The sequence below is a fragment of the Lichenostomus cassidix genome, chromosome 2, assembly GCF_008360975.1.
Source record: "Lichenostomus cassidix isolate B80296 chromosome 2, HeHo_3.0, whole genome shotgun sequence".
In the NCBI taxonomy this organism is placed as follows: Eukaryota; Metazoa; Chordata; class Aves; order Passeriformes; family Meliphagidae; genus Lichenostomus; species Lichenostomus cassidix.
Genome location: NC_139482.1, coordinates 85,327,997 through 85,347,660, shown reverse-complemented (window position 1 = coordinate 85,347,660; position 19,664 = coordinate 85,327,997). Strand labels below are relative to the sequence as shown.

The window sequence follows — 19,664 nt, the reverse complement described above, 5'->3', positions numbered from 1 at the left end:
TTGTCATACTTGACAGTAACGGAGCTATGTTCCTACTGAAGTTGAAAATGGCATTACAAAAGACCCCAAATTTGCATTCTCATAAGAGAAAGCAAAGTTTCCAGTCATTTTGAAAGGGACACAGCTGGAAAATTAGTCCTCATGCAGCCTTCCACCAGCCATGCTGTAGGCTGCCATTTAGGCACCAAAGACAACAGGCACAGGACACACAGCAGGACTGAGCCACCAAGAGTATGTGGGAAGGCAAGGAAAAAGCAAGGAAGAAGGAAAAGAAAGATAACAAATTGCTTCATTAGTTCTACTGCTTATGAAACAACTTGATAGAGTTAGTGGCCTTGGCAATGTCCTGTTTAAGTAATACCAAGGTTGAGTTCAAGGACTCTAGGGGAAAAAACTATTTGAGTTTGCAAGTACAGTGGAAAAGTACTCTATTATTATTTCTGTGGTTTTTATGTGAAATTTGTTCTTTCAACGGTTTCATTTAAAAGTACTTATATTAAATAGCCAAACTATGGCTGCATTTAAATAACTTTACCTGAAAACCCCTGTAAGTTTAAGGATATGGTTAGCAGTCCTTTCCTGACACTGTACAATCTCATAGACATTTCGATAACAACCTATGGAGAAAATGTGTGGAAATGGTTGAAGATAGTACGTCAGCTATGACTCCAAATTATAAAATATTACCTATTGGAATATTTTTCTTAAGCAATTAATTGTTAACACATTATTCTTTTTAAGCACCCTAAAAACCAACATGCTAGTGGTTTGAACTACTGAAATGATAAAATTGTTGAATGAACAAATACCACATGTCAAACCATGGAACAAACCTACCACAAACTCTTCTTGAAAGAATACCTAATAAAATAAATCCAGAGAAAGGAGAGATATATATGTATATATACACACACAGAGATATATGTGTATATTCCACTTATTAGTATAATGATAAAAGTACAAATATTTCACTGCATGTATAGACTGAAGGTTTTTCTCTGTTCTCAACCTTCGGAGTACTATCAGGCACAAAAAGTAACTCAGAAGCAGAGGTTTGACTTCAAAACCAGACACACTTATTTACCTTTGGACAACTTGCCAAAAAAGTTAATGAATAAAGATACTTTCTGAGGGACATCTGAACACAACAGAAGTAGTCAAATTTCTCCAGCAATCATCTGTTTGTCTGCCCCAAATCTGGAAGAGGTCGCTATCCTCAAGTCCAGTTCCCATCATCAGTCTAGTCCAGGTGCTTTTCTTATAAATCCAAAGAACTTAATAATTTTTTTGTTCATGAAAAAACAAAAATGTAACAGCCCAAACACATTTCCAGCTTCCCACATGAGTGGGATGAGTGTGGCAGAATATTTCACGAAGCCATTTAGAAACCTCATTTGTGGGGACACAAATCACTGCGTATCAGCTAAGACACTGCTCAATTACATAGCCCTAGCAGTGTCATATTATTCTAACTCTCTCCTCTGCTGAAAGAGGACAGGGATAGAGATGTTTTCAGTTTTGGTTTTCATAAATGCTAGCAGGTATGAACTTCTGCATATAGCTGGAAAACTGCAAGAATATATTATATTATTGTAGGCTTCTCTCAACAGTACCCTCATATTACAGTGATTACTATTTTTTAGGAGTTACAAAGATGAGTGTTCAAAGAGGTAATGTAATTCCTCTGTCTTAAACTACTCCTTCCTCTGACTTTTATTGACCAAACTCATCACATCCACCCTCAAAATTCCAGCAAATCACACAAACATAAAAAATGAAAAGATGTATGCTTGGTTTTGAATCACAGAAAGGTGAAAGAACTGAAAAAAAACTCCTCAGACTCCTGATTGGATAAGACAAATGGAAGTGTTTCCATACAGCACTTCTGGTAATGTGGCAAAAGCTTCCCAAGATGGGGTTAACTCTAATCACACTCATATTCACTTGTGTTCCAAAGGTCTGCAGATTGGATGGAGTTAACTTCAGCTTCATTAACCTCTATGTCCAGATCCCGACTGGAGTTTGACAAAAAGCAAATTCCTTTGTTACAAATCATAAAAAAAAATCTGGCTTTTACAGTTTTCTTCAAAGTACAAGCAAATGTACCACTACAGCAGAAAAAGGAGGAGGAAGTTCAGGTGATTCACTTAAGGGTAGAGTTTGGGAGGGATCTCTCTGGAGGTCATCTTGTCCACCTCCCCGCAAAGCTACCTACAGTTAGCTGTCCAGGACTGTGTCTAATTTATTAAATGAGGCTAAAAATAACCAGCTACATTAAAAATATGAATTAAAAAAATGGTGGTTCTTAGTATTTATTATAAACCACCCTTTATTTTTCAATGTATGGCACCTGCAACTTTTATTTTCTACCTCTCTCTCACACACCCATACCAACCCCCAAATAGATATGTCAAAGGGACAAAAAATCCATAACACTTATTTTCACCAGATCACAGTGATTACCCAATTTCAGTATAAAAAAGCAGTTCCACATGTTAGGATTCAAATGCCCACACATATGCCCAAAATGTACTTTTCAGTTCACAAATAATGGAAAGAAAAGACCTTTTATGCAATGAGATTCAAGCAGTTCTCTGGACAGTAGATGTGGTCTGTGATATTGTAGGTAAAATGAACCACATTTTCTCAAGCACTTAAGAGAATACTGAGTGATTTGCTGAAGAGCCTCCAAAGACTCACAGGATTTGTGTATGAGTTCCTCAGTAGTGCCATAGGAATGGCAATGCTCACATTAGGTCTAGTTTGACAGGCAGACAGAAAGGGATAGAAACATGTTTTCTGTACAGCAGAATCGAAACATGGCTATGACAAGTATTCAAGGCTTGGAAACTCATATTCAAAACTGACAGGTCAGCGAGGCTTCTGAACAAACCCATCTGCATGTGTAGTCTCCCTATAGCTTACGTTTCTGGAAATCTGGATGTGCAGCTCAAAGACAAGTCTGGACTGGCTTCCTATCTCCCAGCGGATGGTAAAAGAGCCTCAGAAGTGCAACAGAGCGTCCTCTGAAATCACCCCAGATGTGACCACAAGCCTAAAAGTACCAAACAGCAATGTAGAAAGATAACTGAAGTCAAGTATGTGCCTGCATAATTCCTAGGAGGCTGTAGCTATGAAGCTATAGGTAGGTTTGCAGCAGAGGACGAGGGATCAGATTCCAGAGTCCCTATTTCTCTTCATTTGACCCTTAGAGCACTGTTCTGAACCTAAAGACTAAGCACATTTGACTAAGCCACTGCACAGTGAGATGTGCCTTTATTGTGGCATCATTTAACACATATTTCAGTTTTGTTTTGTCAGAATGAAACATATTTCAGATGCAGTATTTAAGAATTATTCAGCATCTGGGACTTGTATAGTTTTTAGCCAATTAATTGCCATGGTCATTCAAAGAGCTGAACCCACAGAAGCATGAGATCATAATCAGCAGTGATTTGGCTTGCATCGTAGATCAATTTTGAGTTGTTTCAGTTCTTTGGGAGCAGTACAGACAGAAAGAGGGATAGAGAGAAGACAGGGGGGAAAAAACCCATCAAAAAACCCCAACCCTTTCTTTTTCCTGAACTAACCGCAACAGATTACTTCCACTTTCTTCTGAAGTCAAGAGTAACTGCAGGCAAAATCAGTAAATACAGTGATGCCCTAATGAGGGGCAGCAGTTCACAAAAGCAGTAAAATAAACTGCTCCAGAACATGATCCTTTGTATCCAAGAAAGCTCAACTGAAATGCACTGCGGTAGCTGTGTAATGTCTGATGGGAATAGTTCCTATAGATTTAGCCAAAAGCAAATGTAATTGAGATTTGACCCTTTCAATGCAGTAAAGTACAAGTTTTGAGGAGGTGACTTTTTTGAGAGTACTAAAATCACACTGAACTCTTACTTTTGGTGTTATTTTGCTTGCTTTTAGAAAGTTTTTCATGGTAGGCTCTCACAGAACTTAATGAGGAAAACCTACTTAATCATCTAAAGAGTGCAATAAAAGAGAAGTATCATGGAGCAAACATATGAACGGCATGAAAGATACCACAGTAACCATGGAAACACCAGAAAAAAACCCTGGGTGTTTTTGGTGGCGTTTCCACTCCCCCAAGTCACTACATAAGCACATTTCTTTTTGTAGGAGCAAAATATTTGAAAGTCTCTCAATATTTGAAAGTATTATTTTAGGTTTCCACATAGGGATTTAGTTGTACAGTTCTTTAATATTCTTCTTCTTCATAGTAATAACAACAACAACAGTTTTGTCAATGCTACAGAGCAAATTAAGAGTTTTTGATAGACAGGTGCCTGCTTTAAGTAGGAAAATAAGATCTCAGAACCTGGAAGGGACTGGATTTCAGTCTCGCTGCTAGAGATCTCTCTGTACTGTCTCTGAGTAGCAGAGCAGATCTGCCTGAATGCGTAATGCCAAACTAAAAATCTTTGCAAGCTGAAAGTCCTACCCCTCCTCCCTAATTACTGAGTCATGTTTTTGTTGAACCCATATTTCCACAGCACAATTCATAGGAGAATCAGTGCTGCTCTAGCTCAGCATAACCAGCTACAACTCATGCTCTGAAATCATGTCTTTAATTGCAGCCCTGACTTTTTCCTTCAAGCTCCTATACAGCTTCCCACAAGGGGGTATTGCCAGAGCCTTTCATTTCTGCCTGTTTAGGATGGCAGGGTGAAGGCTAAAAGGCTGTGTAAGCTCTGGAGATGAACAAAATGAATCAAATAACAAAGCAGAGGCAACTGGCTGCTACAGATTCACAAATAAATACTTCCCATTTGTAGCTCAAAAGAAAGCTCAGTGTTCTGGGCCCCCTAGAAAAGCAAACATGTAAAACAACTGCTTTTAAAACCAGAGACAGCCAGCAGCTGCAGTTTAACTATTTTATAATATATCTTTCCCAGCTACGGGAGTGGGATGAGGATGTGCTTGCTGGCCTCTTCAAAATCTGTGCTCTGGCAGTATTCCTCAGCAGACAGCTGGATAATTCCACCCCAGCACCTTGGACTAATTGCAGACAAAAACATAAAATTCCATGATAAGTAATGCCATCACTCTAATTAAGCTAGGTGTGTTAGAAATACATGGAGTTAAAGAGAACAACACTAGATTACAAAAAATACCCCAAAACTGAAGATGTATTTCTTTAGACAAGCAGAGTGATTAATTAGCTGTATGAAGCTACAAATATCCAGTACTAAAGGATACCAGCTGCCTGAGGGAAGGAACCACAAATCAGTTTATAACAATAACCTGTGCTAGATAGTAGATAGAATAGGTGTTTTAAGACATGTACTCCTGCTCAACATTGTATTCTCCCAGGAGCATTTTGCTCCAGTCCTGTCCTCACACTGTTTATTCATATCCATCTGTGCCTGCTAGGTGGTGCTGTGGGATGGCTTTTCTAAGGGAGAAAAGGCAAGCTTGCTTTTCTCATTCCCTTCACTGATATTTTTTTCCTTCTACATAAGGACAGCTGCAGCGTTTGCTGTATCTTGGCTGTACAGGATGTGTCCCATCAGGTCTCTTGTCAAGCATGTGGTGGCCACTGCTGAGGATGCTGCTTCTCCAGAGCAGTCAGAGAAAATGAGTGTATCAGCTTTCATCTGCATGTGTCCATACCCAGGCGGGAAAGCTGGAACCTCAGACAGAGGCAGGAGGTATTAATATCTAGTCTAAAATTTTCCAAATTTTCATTTCCCTTTGGTTCTAAAGATACAGGATATCTAAACAAACTGGTTTTATTGACAAAGAAGGATATAAAATTAAAGCAGACAAACAAATTAAAAGCATGGTTTCAAAGGAAAGAGAAAAACTAAAACATCCTGGGGGTGCAATGACTGAAATGTTTCCCTTTTACCTTCTCAGACTGCAACTCGCTTCTATGAAGAAAAGCAACCTACTGCAAAAACTTCAGAAGACAACCCTCTGAAAAGGGTGGTAATGGGAAGGATGCTGGCTTAGGCTTCATTTTTTCTCTGGAACAAACCAATAACTCAAGTGGGAGGATGCTATCAGTGCTATAGCATCCACAGTATCGTAAATGGTGCAGACTGGGATTGAACTATTCAGACCTGTAGGTAAAGTAAATCTGGTGATGTCCATCTGTTCTACATAACTTTGTGTCGGTTCAGCCAAAGATGATGAATAATCCTAACCCACCCTTCTGAGCAGAAGGGAAATAAAACAAAACAACCTCCCAGATGAGTAACTGCAGTACTACATCATATGATGACATCAGGAAAACCTTGTGCTCAGCTTCCAGATCCTGTCCCATGGCCCAACGCCTTGGGACACCCTAGGAGCCCTTGCTATTCCTATGCAAAAGCCACCCTAGCAAATGCAAGGCTGTTTCTTTAACACAGACTTCAATTTCTGTATAGTGAATTGATGTTTTCTGTCTGAAGCTCTGCTATGAATGATCTTCCACTGCCAAAACCTGAACTTGGGCATTCACATTGCATCCCTGCATCCGAAGGGGATGACAAGGAAACAAGGAAAAAATTTGCAGGCCAGTGACAGAAGTTGAAGTATATAATGAATCTAAGGAAGTTTGCCATAAATCTCACCATTGGATCCACAGCTATTGCAGATGTCCATCTGAGCAAATCACCAGGCATGGCTGACCTGGGACCAAACCTGCTTTAAGGTGGTCTATCACATCTTTTTACTTACAGGCATGCAGAATCCTTACTGCAGAGGGGTCTACAGCTCCCCTGCATATGAAAGAGTGGCCCAAGAGACACCAAACATAAGAAGAGTGTGTATTTGGGGAAACCAGACTGCAGGTGAGAAAGACAAAAAGAAAAAGTTACCTGAACAGAGAGCACTGCAAACCACAGAGAGTGGCAGTGACACAGAAGAGCAAAAATTATGAAGTGGAATTCTATCTTCTCTATTTAATAAATATAGTAAAACATTTTACTAAATTTAGTATCTGTTATATATATTATATTTAATATATTTTTGATATAGTTAATGTATTTAGGAAAACACAGTGAACTGAAACACAGTCCCCAGAGAATGAGTTTTGAGGCAACTCCATGCATTAATACCTGTGGGAGTCTCTTGTCCTACTTTACTCTTTCTTTTCTACAAGAAAGTCTTATCCATATGCAGAGCTTAACTGGGGAAGCAGAAGCATTCAAACTGCAAGTTAGCAAAGTGTTACACTTCCCTCCAAAATCATAACAATAAGATGCTTAGGCAACCACACAGTGACATTTGAAGTGCAGTGGAGAAAAATGGCTTCTGAGATGTTGCTTTAATTTTATTACTGAGCAAAAGAAGGAAGCAGTTACACAGTGCTGGAAATGAAAAAGACAAAGCATACATTTACTACAGTTCTGTGTCTTCTAATAAGAAGAGGAAATTCAAAAATAAAAGGGACCAGTCTACAAAAATTCCATGCTGGCTGAGGTATTAACAGTATTTTTTTATACTGCACATCACATTCTTGTTTTTTATTAATGTGGTCTTCAAAAAGGAAAATAGTGAAGAGATAGAGGGGGGCAAACCAGGAAGCATCTGAACTCCTTGTTCAATTGCTGTGATCAAAGAGGGTCAGAATATGGGAAGAGAGCACACAGCATGCCCAGATGAGACTCATTTCAGTGTATCATGGGAGTCAGCTAGAGAACCTGCTGGAAATTATTCTGAAAAGTCTTTATATGGTATAAACTGCTACTAGAGGACTGTGGAGGAAAAAAAAAAAAGGAAGAATGAAAACCTATAAAAGAACCTTCCTTTTGATCTTGATCTTATGAAAGGTGAGGTCCACACGTCTTACCAGACCTCTTCCTTCCTACAGACAAGTCTCGTAACTGAGGAGACCAACATCAAATCTGTGAGGTAACCATGATGAGTCCTGGGCAATAACCTGGGGAAGGACCTGAGCTGGTTGCACCTCAGAGGTTCCTTGGGGTGCACTACATGCTGAATATAAAGCCATCATGTGTGTTTTGGTAGTTTCCATTTCTCATACAGCGTATTTTTCCTGTTACCCAAGAACATTCAGCTAGTAGCTATTGCTTTGAAGAAAAATTATATCTAAATAAAAGAATGACAAACGTTTTTGAGTGATGCCAAAAGAACAGATATGGTAACAATTAGTATCTGGTTCAACTTTCACCTACCTATCTGTCTTCACATATAATCTGTCCTTCTACTCCCTTATGTTCTTCCTCCAGGGCTCTAAAATCCAAATACCAATTTTCCAGTTGAGGGACCAAGGCAAAAAAGGATTTGAAAACTGGTTCAAGAATGTGCCTGGAAGCTGGATTCAGCCTGGGTCTCCCAATGTAAAATCTCCCTCCCTAGCCTGGGCCATTCTTCCAGGCTAAGCTACAAGCAAAACACTGGTATATTAACTGCTGTGTTGGCTGAACTGTCTCGGATCTGGTTTACATGACGCTGCAAAAAATGTTGGATACCACCTTCTTTCCTGAAGGCAGAATTCCACTGCTGCACTGTATATATGGGAACGAGGACAGATACTGATTTAGGAAGAAAATTAGGATGAATTTAAGAGGAAAAATAAAGGCAATGAAGTGTATACTAATTCAGTTGCTGTTCCAAAAACAGGACATTCAGGAAAATATGTGAGAGAGAAAATAAAGCAGCCCAGCTCTGCAGAAAAAGATGGATCCTATATGCCTCATAGCAGCAGCCAGAGTACACAGCAGATTCAAGTAAAAATTTTAGAGATCCTTGCACAGACAAACATTTGAAGAGACTTTATGTGGAATTTCTGCTACTTCCATGCAAACTCTCCTTGCATTTCTGCAAAATCCTGTAAAAAGGAGCCATACCAATTGTGTGGTATGGCTCAAAAATCTTTAATACCAATTAAATAATCATCAAAATAAAGGTGAGAGGAAGAAGCAACTTGCTAACAATCCTATAAACAGCAAGAAAAATTAAGTGATTAATAAAAACATCCTACCCACAGCCTACAAATTAATTGAACTCTGCTTGTCACAGAATAAATATCATAATGTATTGTGATAAATATGTAAAGTGACCCCAAAGATCTGTTAAAATAAGAAAGGAATACCTATATTCTTCAAACCTAAAGAATATAATTAAAAATTAACCATAATGCTCTTTCTTTAACAGCCATAAAATCCCAGAATGTTAACACCCATTGAGGGATGCAAAAGGTCAGCCACCTCCTTTCTCCTATAGAAATGGAGGAGTTTTCTCAGCACCACCACCGCAAACCTCCACCCCTGTACGCTGCTTTCTGCTGGCAGAATAACCAAAAGCTCTGCCTGAAATTCAAGACACTTAATTAAGTCTCAGGAGATCTGGATGCCATGTTTGTTTATTATACTGTTCTCACTGTGCAGTTCACAAGAGGTACTTGTGGAAATGTACCCATTCACCATGGTGCATTTTAACCACACAATCACAGAATACTCTGAATTGGAAGGGAACTACAAGGATCATGGAGTCCAGCTCCTAAATGAATGACCTGTATGTGGGTTGAACCCACAACCTTGGTGCTATTAGAACCCTGCTGTAACCAACATAGTGATCTGTCTCCTACACTGATGTGGTCCTGTGAGTGAAGGCAAGAAAGAAGGATTGAGCATGGAAGGTATTTGCCAGAATTACTGGACTTTTCGTAAAAAAATTTTATCACTTGATCTTCATTGAAGGTTTGAGCAAACAAATTTGAATTTGGTGACATTTCATGACTGTGCACCAGAAGAAGTTTCCCTGCTCTCTAAATAAACTTTCGAACAGCTCACATGCCCTCTGCCAAGCACCACAGCCACAGACAGAAAAATTAGATCACTAAGAGAAACAAGACCAGCAAATGGACAGCCCTGCATTATGTACCAGAGCTCACAAAACAGTGCTCCCAGAAAAGGTACAGATGCAACTGCTTATTTTAATTTTAAAACACTTCCGAAAATGCAGCCAATTAAACTCTTTATTTAGGACTATTGATATTTCTACCCTGAAAAATGATAACATAGCTGTTCCAAAAGATTTGGCATAATGACCACAATGAGCTTTACACTGGCCAAATGGATTTCTGCATTTAGACATGCATGAAAATCTTACATGCATACTGTATCATAAACCTGGATTATAACTAGATTCTTTTTATCCTCAGAGCAGCTCTCTTATATTTCTTCATTCTGTTTCATCTGACAACTTATGTTTGAAAATTTTCTACTTTTTTGGTCAGGAAATTGATTTTATTGTCAAAGATAATTCCCACTAGTGGCTTCAAGCATGCTGGAAAAAGTGGGCACCATTTCCTTTAGTCTCAGCCCTTAATACAGCCAAACTTTCCAACAGCACTGTCTACTTTCACAGCAATGCTGGACATAATGCTTATTAGAAAACACTAGGAGCTAATAGCAAATATTAATAGCTAGAACATGAAGTACAGGACTTTGCCCACAAGGATGAATGGGAACAGGCCTGTGTCACTGAACTACTTTACTGAGAGAGGCCAAGGCAATTCTAAAAACTAACACTGACTTAAGGGTTGTTTTTCAGTTTTTACCCCACCTAATTCTAGTATAACTCTTGCTTTTTTCTTTCATAGTGCCTTTCCTTTACAACAAGAAATTTGTACATCTGCACAGATGCACGATATTTTCTGGGAATAGTTGGGACATTTTTCACTCATCTCTAGCCCAACACTTTCTTATACAGTTTTGAACAGATGAGACTGAGTGAAAAGTTGGATCCAAACATTTGCCACATTGTTGGCAGTTAATCATTACATTTTCTTATTCCCCACTTCAAACGACTTGAAATCAGATCTCTGATATCTTGTGAGGGAACTGTGTGTTTTCTAGTATCTCCTTAATCTACAAGAGTTCATTTTGAACACAGAAAAATGTGTATTCATCCCTTCAAAATACTCAGAAGTGAATGCAACAGATGGAGCTGCAGGAATAGTTAGTGCAGCAGGACTCCTCTACTGCAAACTCTCATGTTTGATGGAAGGACTTTGAAATCTACCTACAAATACGTTTGGCAAAGAGCAGCAGCACCCACAGCAGTCTGTCTGCTGAGCTGGAGAGACCAAAGCAAGTGCTTAACAGAGTCTACACTGGCTAACATATCCTACTCCAAATTTATTGCAACATCCTGATCCTTATCTTCAAAGCACTAATTAAATACAATTCAAAATAAAGTCAGTTCATGCAACAGTGCTGATACAGTTTCTGAGTGAAAGAGGAAGAAAGCTCTCTGGCAGCCTGGGTGAGCATAGGCTCAAGTTCTCAAGAGAACTTGTTAACCATCAAGGCAGCAGACTGGGAAGAAAACATCTAAAATTAATCACAGCAGGTCCCCAAGCTGTGTGATTTTTCCTGGACTCTTAATTCTTTTAGCTAGCTAGCTTTCCTAGATCACCTTCCAAACACATTGAGAATAAACTGTAGGACAGTTCTACAACACAATCTCTTGCTCACAAAAATCAGGCATTTGCCTATATATGTTAATTCTCAACATCCAGGAATAGTTAACCCAGAATAGACCATCTGTACACACAATTATTTTTCAAAATATATGGCCAGAAAATTGAATGAGATCCAAATACTTGGTATTTCTAAGACTCTCAACAATAGGATATTCCATCCAGGTTGACAGTGATTACATTCAACACACTCTGAGAAACCTGGTCTGGTGGAAGGTGTCCCTGCATGTGGCAGGGGGGCCTAGAACTGGATGATCTTTAGGAACACTCCCAATTCTATGGTGCTATGATTCTCTGATTGTCCTTTTGAAATGAACAAATTCACCCACTCTGACTACATTATTCTACCTGAATGTGCTGAGTTTTGTTTTTCCTTTTGCTTTGAAATAGGTTTTTTTTGCTTCTTTCTGAAAAAATTATATTTTTAAACATTTAAAAAGTTATTTCTTCAATATCAAAGGAAACAAAAGGTTCACACAAGGCACAGGGAAAACTTGCTAGTTAAAGTTTGTAGTTCACTTTGCAATCGAGGACCCAGACAGAAGCAAAGTAGACAAAAAAAATTAAAACAAGATGTGAGATAGGAATCTTTAATCAACCTCGTTGTATCAGCCTGGGCCCAGCATTCCACCCTGTCTTCTGAGGTTACCCAGCACCACTTTGAAAATGGATTATTTTCCACTGAAAACAATGCCAAAGAGGGGCTTTAACTCCCCTGGGGGAAATTAGAACAGCCTGGATCATCAAATGGGAAAAAATAATCATTATCAGTAGCAGTCAGAAACAGAGGGAAAGAAAAGGTGAAACTAGACTCAGGTTTTGGACCACTTTATGCCTTAGAAGTGGCTTTGAAGACCACAGTGGATTGGCAAAAGCCCGTGGGTTTGTGATGCAAATGAACGTTTGCTTGCCTAGATATAAACTCCTGTGTTTTTTCCAAGATTTTTGGTTCAGAAATGTACTTTTTGTAAACAGTCAATAGCTACTCCTGGAGAATTTAAAGCAGTGATGGTACACTAAAAGTATTGTACACTTTCTCTTACTAGGTCAGAGGAATTACCAACACATATGAAAGTTTTTATATTATATTACATATATATATATATATACAACCTAATACATGCCGAGAGATAATATATTATATGGACTTAATAAGGCTTATTACATACATGTCTTTCACCTGCTGTCCCTTGTTTTGGATAAGAGAAATTTTCCAAGAGCCATCACCATTTACCTACTGGTGATCCACCACAGAGCTCCAGTGCCAGGTGCCAGCATAAACAAATGCCTCAAGTTCATTTACAACCAGCCTAAATATATTTGCAATACAACACAAAAACTGCAGCAGTAGTAATGCATAGGTGGCAGAAACACTGAGGAAGTGGTGAAATATAATTTCCCAGGCACTGTGAAGTTGAAACACATGTGCTATAACACGTGGCCAGTTAAGGCATCATCCAAAAAGAAAAAAAAGATAAAAATTAAGGAGCAATTCTGAAAGCACTGTTAACTAACATTCAATTGACTCCTAGTTTTGTCTTGTAAAAACCAAACTCTCTTGCACAAATGTCCCATGCTAGCACCAAATGCTAAAAGAAAACTTGGTTGACAGTGATATTTCCTATTTACGTAACTTGTAGCTTATATAAGATGGTTAGAGCCTTGGCCCTGCTCTAGCCCTTTCTTTGCGTGCCTACAGCAGCTCACTGCTGACCTCAGTTATGTATTAAAGCTATCTGAAAGCCAACAGCATGTAACTATACACCCGTAATTGAGTACATACTTGAATGCTTTGTCAAACAGGGAACCACTCATGAATTGCTGCCCTTATAACTAAGGATGAAATGGTAGTAATGTACATTTATATTGGGATTATGCTGCCAATGTTTTATACCAAGGATGTATCAGCCACTGATGATTGGAAGCAGTCTACAGCCAGCCTGGGAAAGCACACTGTCACACACTGGTGTGGTCGCTTAAGGTTGGATGCATCTTGCAAAGGACCAGCAGTGGTCCTAAGAGCCTGGGATGTGCCAATAATGCTCTTATGTCCAAATAATATCACTAAAGAATTGTACTGTTACCATCAAATTTCCAATCTGGTGCCTAAATAATATTAATCTGTAGCAGAAAGTTGTCTGTGCCATAGCAAACAAGTAGTCTAAGATTAATTTTCTTCCTGCTTTTCTGTATTTCACCCTGACACAACTGGTGCCTCTGAATTGGCACAATGGCAACACTGCCAGTGGAGTCACACAGCTGGAATTCTAACCACCTCCCTAATAACTTTATTCAGTGCAAACTTAGATAATGGGAGTAAAATTATCAACAACTTCTGATAATCCATCAATACCAGCATCCACTGATGCCGAGAGGGGTAAAACTGCAGCAGAATTATCAACAACAAGAAATACAATGGCTTTCAGTTAATTGCTTATAGTCCTTCTTTAGCACTAATTTAAACTTTCATTTCCCACCTCTTTCCCCCATCCCTATACAGAAGTGCTGCTGGGGGCATAAGGTGATCTTGGAGTTGGGTACCAAAATTACAGCTGTCGCAGTGCTGAGCATGCCAGACCCTGAGGTCCTCTGCTGAACCTGTGTGCTGCAGTGGTGCTGCACATGCCACAATCCACTGCTCAAAGTGAGCAAGGGTGCCACAGCCAGCAGCCCCTTGCAAACAGAGCAGAGCAAGCAACAGCAAAGGGGCAAAACCAGTACAGAATTTGATAAAAACAATAAAAAATATCTGTGGAACACATTCAACAACTTCCACCACCGAGTATATTAGACCCAGTCAGTCCTTTTGAGAAGGCAAGAAACCATGTGTCACAGCTGAGGCAGCTGAATAACTATATGCCTCCTGCATCCTATTAGAGGGATTTGTCCCAAGACTTAATTGGCAGTTTCACTATTCCTTTTTTGTTCAGCAATGTTAACGCATTTTTCATCATCTTTGCTGTGGAGAAGGCACCAGCATAGCAGGGCTGGAAATTAAACTGTAGGTGCATTGCAAATTCCAGGGCTTCATTTTTCACAGAAAGTCAAAACCACCTTTAAGTGAATAAAGCAGCTGTCCCACCACACTGACAGTAAGCCTGCCATACCTTCGGTTAACTTCTGGCACACAGACAGAGACTTAGATCTCTTCCAAGACAGTCGAAGAATAATGAAAAAGCAACTTTGATGCTACCTGAAACCCAGCTATTCAAAGCACATTGTCTGCATTCCTCAGCTGCAGGCACTGAGCCAGGACATGGAGATAATCATTCAGGCTAGCGATGGGGGAGGGAGAAAGGAGCTTAAGGACCCAAGAGCTGAAGTACTCAGAGCAAGAAAATCTAGACAGAATTTAATCTGCAAGGTAGCAATACAGTCATGTTTCTCTCCCATTCCACTCCCATTATGTGCATTAGAGAATTAAAATAGTCATGGACAAGGCAGTATTTTTGTTCCTTTTTTTCTTTTTTTATCTGTTCCATAGAAAATAAGGATCTATATGAAGCAAAAAGTTTCATCTTGCACTGCTTTTCCAACTGCAGCAAACATCCCATTTCAAGAGGAGAAATGGCACAGCATAATGCCTAAACAACGGTGGAACATTGTACATTGGGGAAAAGTTTCTCCTTATCTTTTCCCAATCATGAGGCCTGCCCTTTAAGCCTGAGATTTGATAACCGTAATTATTTTACTTTTACTTATCTACCAAGGTAAGATATCTACATAGGTATGTCAAACCAAGATAAGTCAGTTCTTTCAATACTGCAGCATCTGTTCTATGACTTGATAATCTCCTGCAGCAGTGAAGTTTGCACATTGTAGAAAAAATTCTAGTTAAAAAAAGACCCCTGGGACATTGAGCTCTTTCTCCTTGTGTTATGGGAGCTATCAGAGGAAAAGGGGAGAGCAGCAGCTTCTCTATGTCCCTACAGTACCCAAGAGCAACTTTCTATGACTCAGACACTTGAAACATTCCTGGAAATTTCTTGGTAACTATAACTATGGATTCAACTCCACTAATTACAGCAACTTTTGAGTTGTTAACTATAACTTCCATACCCTGTCCAGCTACTATGTCATACAGATCTATCTATATACAGGTCTGCATGGCAAGAGCAGCAGCAGCCCCTGGCAGGCCTTAAAAAGCTTCCTAAAGCTTACTAAGAGAGCCAAGAGGTTTACCTACCCTATGGCCCCTCAGGATGGCATGTCAATAGAATCTGTGCTCTGCTTCCTTTTCAAATTCCAGCAAAGTTGGCCTTAAAGGTGGATTGTGCACTATATAAATCACTATTCCACTGGCGAAGACCTACCCAAGCAGCATATATTCCGGCTTTCAGCCTTTGTCTCAATATGTAGAGACCAACAAACAATACCCTGTAGGCAGGGTATTGAAGTCTTTGCCTTCTAGTGCTCTCCAGGCAAAGGAAGACTTGATGTTAAGAAGCACTTTGCTGAGAAACTGGACAAACACTGGAAGAGGCTTACTGGAGAGGTGGGCAATGTCCCAAACCTGTCAGTGTTTCAGAGGCATTTGGACAACGTCCTTCATAAAGTGAAGCTATTGGGCATTTGGTGTAGATGATTGCTGTAGGTAACTTCCAATTGAACTTGTGTATTCTAGTCTAAGAGGGAAGTCACTCTGAATTGTCCTCCCCCAGGGCTTAGCAAAGCTGAGCAGTTTTGGTGAGTAGAAAAGGATTTAGATTCGTAGCAGGGAAAGGCAAAAAAAACCCACCCCAAAAAGTGGTTTCAAAGAATGCCTTGGGAACTGCAACTACAGGACCAAAAAATCTTCTGCAATGGCAGCACAGACAGTAATGGAGGCATCTTAGCTTTCAAGAGTGGAGTATGTGCCAACAAAAGAGTATAAAAACAGCAGAAAAGAAGTAACAGCTCAGTGTGACCTGGTTTCCATGCAGAATATTATGAAATATTTCAGAACTTAACACGCAGTCTATTTATACTCTAAAAGCACAAAACAAATAAAATGCATTAAAAGAACATCAAAACCATATAAAATGAGAATTTTTGAGAATCTTACCTTTGAGCCAATTAGAGTGTACAGCCATTGGATGGTCTCATTATGATTAATCACTCCATTCATGCCATCAACATAAAGCATTATCTGGCCCAAAGCTATTGCAAAGAAAAGAGAGATAATATAATCAGAGCTTGTGAACACTTTCTATAATTCTAAGCATTGCTGACAATTTTCTCTAAGCAGGGTTTACCAGAGATGTGGGGAGCTCAACTACTGAGAGATATATTGAGCAAGACTGTGCTGGATGAAATCCTGGGAAACTGCACTAACTTTACTGACTTAATCCAGACAAGATAAGTATGAATTTCATCCAGAGAAAACCCCAAACACTTGTTCATTCCTAGAAGATGCCACATTTTATGGTCCCAAAATCTGCATACAGTGCTCTGCACACTGCTTACTGTCACAATGGTTCCATCAGCTACAGTGCTTTAAATATCATGAGCCAAGACTTTTAGCATTTGTTTCAGCACCATATAATGTTTGGAATTAGTATATTTGGACTGACTGTTTCAGTGAATTCCAATGATATGAAATTAAAGCTGGGCATTTAACACCAATAAGGACATCAACTATTCACCACTGCACAGTGCTCTCTTGCAAAGAAGTTTTACATTTTAGTAAAAAAATGCAAAAAACCCAAAGCATAGTTATAACAAAGAAGCATCTTTATTAATTTATCCTAAAGCAAATACAACAGCATTTCAAAATATGCTAACAAAATATTTTGCAACAATAAATCCATAGTTTGCAACCCTGATAATATGAGACTTTTGAGAGACAACAGCTATTAAATCTTTTCTGACTGATAAGGACAGACATTTTTTGTAAGGATTATGAAAAGTGAATTAGTACAATTCATCTATCATCTTCAAAAGTTTCCACCGTTAGATCTTCTGCTTTATAGCAGGAGATCAAAGCACAGTGGGATGAAAAAGAAATCACTGGTGTAACACCTTTTAGCACAGCCTGTTGGCATAACAACTCAATTATCTAATGCACAGCCTGATGAGCCCCTAGTACACTGCTTTATGGGGGGAAAAAAGAAAAAAAACCAACCCATAGGGTGAGGAAAATTATGACACTATTCATCTTCCAAACACATTCTGAATGTTTGCTAACTTTTGCACAGGTCGTGCACAGTGCAGTGTTGTTTACCTTGAAGGCACATTTTCAAAGGCATGAATTCTAGGCAAGTACTGAAGTTCCTCTATAGCTAAGCAGCTAACAGTCATTTTCACACTGTCTCCTTCTTTTTCTTTTGGTCTAGTAGGTCAATTTACAGTTAAAAACCTGAGGTACTACTTTTACGTACTTACATTTTTTATCTAATCTGTCACGCCAAGCTAGAAGGAAAGCCACCCTCAATGAATGCCTCACAATCAATGAAGACTGAGAAAAAGCAAGAGAGCTCTGACACAGAGATAAACACATCTCTTAGGCAGGCACTGCCACTGGGGTATGCCAGGCACTCTCTGCTCCTCCTGCCCAGGAAGCAATCAGTCACCACCCTCTGGGGATGTGTCTCTCAGGTGAATAAAATCAGGTGGGAGGGACACAGGCCCAAGTGTTATGGTAAAATAAAAGATGTAAGTCAGCCAGTAAAAAGAGATATGAATTACACTGCCTGAATAAATGGCTGCTTTGAAGCATTTCATTGCAGGTAGAGGAAATGCTCCTATCCCAGCAGTAATCAGAGAAAGTTCTTAATTCTTGTTTTTACTTCCTTTCAATGCTAAAAAGATTTGGCACTGGATCAGGATGAGATCCAGTCATGATAAGGTCAACAAACCCATTTTTTTTCCCTTGAAAATTCTTTGGTTGGGGGTGAAGGGGTTTAATTTGAACTTGAAACAAATGTGAAACAAATTTTACTCTTGGCACATGCTTTCCAAATTAATATAGAAATCAAAGACAGCAAGAAGTCTGCTTTTAAAAACATGTACACAGTACAAAACTTCTCCACTGCTTATAGTTAAGACTAATTAGAGAGGATGCCTAAGTGAGATCTGGCATGCATTTGTCTTCAGCCTCTTAGATGTGACTCTTCATAATAGCAACATGTTAAGGCAAATTAGTAGACTGTAGAAAGAAGCCAAAAAACATATTAGGGATTCTTGAAAACACAAGGAAAAAACCCCACTACTATTGCTGCTTGAACTAGCGGCCAGTAAATTTCACAGGGCAAGGAATTACAAACAACACCATGAAACTACCAAGATGAAAACAGGTATGTGTCCACATCCAAGTCACATCTCCAGTAGTTATCTGCCACACGTGAAGCTCTCAGCCGCTGCCAAGACCTTGCTGTGGGCCTTCATACTGCTATGTTCTGTCTTCAGGGGTCAAAAAAATGAAAGACAAGACGGGTAGGGTTGAGGGAAATCTGTTTTCATTAAGAGGTAGAGTAAGATAAGGAGAAAGGAGAATCTGTATGCTTTGTAAAAAGCTGGTGTCCCATAAGTTGTTAGGAAAAGAAGGCCACAAGAAGACCTAAAAGAAGGAGAATGCTGGTTTTCATGCCACATCAAGTATCTGTGCTGAGGAAGAAGAGGCAATTCCTTCACCATAACCACACCACAGAGCCAAAATGGAAGCCACCACCAAAACCAGCAGTGTAGAAGCAAGCTTGAGGTCCTTTGGCCCTCCCAGGGCTTGGGTCTGGCAGAGTAAGACACTGCAGTTTGGCACTAAATGGAGACTGACAGAGGACGTTCTACATCCTTTGAACCTTTTCTACCCAACTGCTATCTCACCTCCCAGCCCAGAGCCGTGCTCTGCTGAAATGGCTAAGGCTCAAGTGCCATCTCCATGCACCCAGCATGCCCACCCAGCCACCACCAACATGCAGCGCCTCGCCAAGGGAGGGCAGCCTTGTTTGAGAGGCAGTTGGGAACATTAATCTAGTCCAAAATAATTTAAATTCACATTTGTGTGTGCCTTTAACCAAACTTTTTTTTTTTTCTTTACAGAAAAACGAGGAGGCTATTTAATCCATTTAATCCCGTCCCTCAGCTAACTGGAATTCTTTCTGGAAGTATATCAACAACCTACTTGCATTAGGAAAGTTTACTATTGTGCAACAAGGGGCTGGGAGAGGGGGGTTTAAATACGAAGCAGACCTAATTTGGAATTTCTTTGTTCCCACTACCCTTG

The 19,664-nt window shown here is 39.5% G+C and overlaps 1 protein-coding gene across 12 annotated transcripts in view; it reads right to left on the bottom strand.

Annotated features, from left to right (window-relative positions):
• FHOD3 (formin homology 2 domain containing 3) overlaps nt 1–19,664 on the bottom strand; it is a 374,055-nt gene that overhangs the window by 133,058 nt on the left and 221,333 nt on the right. For all 12 annotated transcript variants that reach the window (XM_085052233.1, XM_085052234.1, XM_085052240.1 and 9 more), the window contains exon 6: nt 16,509–16,603. In XM_085052233.1, the coding sequence (XP_084908359.1) occupies nt 16,509–16,603 (95 nt within the window). The remainder of the gene's footprint in view (nt 1–16,508; nt 16,604–19,664) is intronic.